This window comes from Nannospalax galili, unplaced genomic scaffold (assembly GCF_000622305.1).
Source record: "Nannospalax galili isolate Female #2095 unplaced genomic scaffold, S.galili_v1.0 scaffold1714, whole genome shotgun sequence".
In the NCBI taxonomy this organism is placed as follows: Eukaryota; Metazoa; Chordata; class Mammalia; order Rodentia; family Spalacidae; genus Nannospalax; species Nannospalax galili.
Window position 1 is genome coordinate 333153 of NW_008334552.1, and position 3457 is coordinate 336609.

General features: G+C 49.0%; 1 protein-coding gene across 1 annotated transcript in view; it reads right to left on the minus strand.

Moving 5' to 3' along the window:
• Nucleotides 1–105, minus strand: part of Xkr7 (XK related 7) — a 27129-nt gene extending 27024 nt beyond the window's left edge. The window contains 1 exon segment of the mRNA XM_029561752.1: nucleotides 3–105. Coding sequence (XP_029417612.1) covers nucleotides 3–105 — 103 coding nt within the window.
• Between the last annotated feature and the right edge of the window lie 3352 nt (nucleotides 106–3457).

The window sequence follows — 3457 nt, forward strand, 5'->3', positions numbered from 1 at the left end:
AGCCGCCGCCTCCCCGCGCCCGCCCGCCCCGCCCCAGGCTGCTCCCGCCGTCCCCTCCGGCCCCCGGCCGGCCGCGGCCGCCGCTCCATCCGACTTCGCGGCCATGTTGGCGGAGCAGGAGGCGGGGAGCGACTTCCGGGCGGCGGCGGAGCGGGTGGGGTGCGGAGTGGGGAGGACCCTGCGCAGGCGGCTCCCGCCTCCTCCTCTTCCTCCCACGGCTCCTCTTCCTCCTCCCCACTACTTCAATTATTCATTCTTCCCGGCGCCACCCGCCCGGGCTCTGGCGGGGATGCGGGATCCCAGCAGCGCCTTGGGAAGGAGGGGGCCAGGGCGGGGAGAGCATCCCAGGTCACCCCCTCGCTGCTTCCTTGGAGGCATGGGGCCCAGCCACATGTGCTTTCTGCCTGTAGCCTCCCGCTGGACTCTCTGATTGCTCCCCCCATCCCCGCCTCTTCCATTGATCTCCTTCGTGTTACCTCCAGTGGTCTTACAGTAACCCAGGAGGGTGGGAAGCCCGGGTTTGGAGATAAAAGGCAGGGGTGGGGGCAGCTGCTTGTTACCCTTTGGCAATTGCTTCATTCGAACACCCACTACCTAGTTGCTGCGTGTTCACTTATTGTTTTATCCCCTCCTTTGATCTCGAGAGGCCTTTCCTCATTGTCTTCATAAACTGGAGCTCTTAAGAGTTGCTGCCTCTTACTCTTCCTTTTCCTTTCTTCAGGAACCGCTTTCACGTGGCCACTAGCTTTATTAGAGAAGGGGTGGGACAGAACACCTACGGGAGGAAGGAGCCCATGCAAGGTGCTGCCCCACCCCAGGGCACATTTTCTTGAAAGCCTGGTTGGGGGTAGTTAGAAAGATAGATCCAGAGATTTCTGTCTGATAGGATCCTGAAGGGTCAGGAGGTGGCAATGGGGGCACCTCTGCGGAATTTCAGCTGGGGTTAGGTCAGGATTTAGCAAGAAGACTCAGCAGCTAAAGTAGAGAAGTGATTACAAAGCAGTAGCCTGGGACTGGAGAGACCTAAAGGAGATTATAACATGATCCATGAGAGGAGGCAGGGTCCCTCAAGTGGCCTGGGTACTCCCACTTCACCCACCACTTTGGCTTGGGTTGGATGTCCTAGGACATTTATTATATAAACACTGGAACAGTTTCTCTTTGGCACTGTCCTAAGCACTGTGGTATTGCCAACTCATTTTATTCTCATAATTTATGTGGTTTATATTTTCCCACTCATTTTGTAGATGAAGAAATGGAGTCAACGAGAAATTAATTCAATAGTTTAGATACATGGTAAATGCTAGAGCAGAATTCAAATCTGGGTCTAGAATAGGCTTTGCAACATCAAGGGAATGGGAAAACAGAGAGGAGGGGAGAAAGTGAGGTGGAAGGACCACCCTGCATCAGAGTGACAAGGAAGGAAAGATAAAGGAGACAGCTGCTTGGGTTGGGTGGAGCAGCCATCTGCAGTCCCGCAGCCTGGCTTCCCTGTCACGCCTAGGGATTGATTTGGTCTCAGTAATGTTTGGGAGGTTGGGGTACCAACTGTTGCCTAAAGCTGAAAGCAGAGGGGAAGAGTTAGAGGTTAAGGGAGTTTTCCAGGCTGGATTGAAGGCCCGCAGTCCACATTTAGACTAGTGAGAGGCTGGAAGGTTTGAATTAGGAAGAAGCACCTCCACCATCTTCATCCTCATTATCTTTCCTTACCTGGCCTCAGTTCAGGATCCTGCTGAGGGCTGACCCCTGCCTTCTGCACCCTATGAAGGAAAGAAAGAAAGAAAGAAAGAAAGAAAGAAAGAAAGAAAGAAAGAAAGAAAGAAAGAGAAAGAGAAAGAGAGAAAGAGAAACAAAAGGCAAATAGATAAATAAAAAATAAATAATAATCAAATGAACCCAGGCATTGTGGCGAGCACCTGTAATCCCAGTACCAGAGTTAGGGGTTAGAAGTTTGAGGTTTGGGGGGAGGGCTAAGGCAGGGTAATTGTTGTAAATCTAAGGCTAGTTTTCATGGTGAATATCAGCCCTAGCTACATAGTAAGAACCTGTCTCAAAACAAACAATAACAACAAAACCCTAAAACATTGAATGAGGTAATGAATGAGTGAATGATCAACTCTGTGACACAAGTTCCCTCACTCTCCCCAGTTTATAAAGGCAAGTTATTCAGATAGGGGAAATGCTTGTGAGATTTTTAGGCCCCTCTTAGTACAGTGTTAGTGTGGTGGAAACTTCTGAGAGTCAAGAGGGAGTTTATTTACATCAGTGGACTGACATTTGGCATCACTCTGTAATGGCTCTAGCCCTGAGCTCAAGTTTGTAGGGAAATTTTTTTTTGTCTTTTTGAGACAGGGTCTCTCTGTAGCCCCAGCTGACCTGGAACTCAATAGTAGACCAGGTTGGCCTTGAACTCACAGAGGTCCACCTGCCTTTGACTCCTGAGTGCTGGGATTAAAGGCCTGCACTACCACACTGGGCTCATTGTAGGGAAATTTATAGTCAACTTACAGGCAGAAGTCAAGATAGTAGGGGGTTCCAGAAGTGTATATGTGGTAGCTAAGCAAGCAGTTACACATAGGTGGTTACAAAAAAATCTCAAGAATGTACCAGTTTGACAAAGATTTCAATGGGGCACGTGGTAGTTAAGCCTGTAGCAAACCAAAAGGGGCAGGTAGATTTCTATATACTTTCTTCATTCTTCTCTTCTCTCATCTCTGGGCCTTCCAGTTTAAGATTCTTAGCAACTATGTCATTGTTAGTAAATTTTTATTGTCATGACATTAGTAGCTACACTAAAAACTTTACTGATGTTAACTATTTGTTAGGCACAATCTAGCCAGTTGGGGGTAGAAATGGAGCCACAGGGAAGTACTGTCAACTGTTAGGAAGCAGCAAGGCAGACATTCAGGAAGCCCGTGTAGAGTCTGAATGATTAGTCCAGAGGAAGTGGCATAAATGAAGGACTTGATGAAGGGTCTAAAGTATGGGTCAGATATAGAGGTGACCTACCTGTCAAGGGTACTGTAAAGAGGACTTGGATTGGTGTGTTCTGAGTTGTATTCAAATTCAGGATCATGACTAGAACCAAGGACTAGGGCTTGGGGAACTGTGTTCCAGTGGAGGTAGGGTGGGGAAGGGGACTGCTCTGGCAAAGGCTTTGCAGTTGGGCCAGGCACAGTCAAGGCCTGAGTCTGGCTTGTGTGGAAGAAAGTAGAACACAGCTGGTCAGAACTGAACAGGCACTTTGACATCTCATCTAGTTCCCTAAGCCCCACTCTCTTCACAGATGGAGACACTGAGGCCTAGAGAGACACCTTAAATTAGCAACTGGGAGAGGCAAATCTGGAGCCTTTTGTTAGTTCCCAAAGGCACAATGTTCTCTAAGTTGTGTGTGTGTGTGTGTGTGTGTGTGTGTGTGTGTTTGTGTGTAGGGTTGTAGGGGGGACTCACTCTAGGG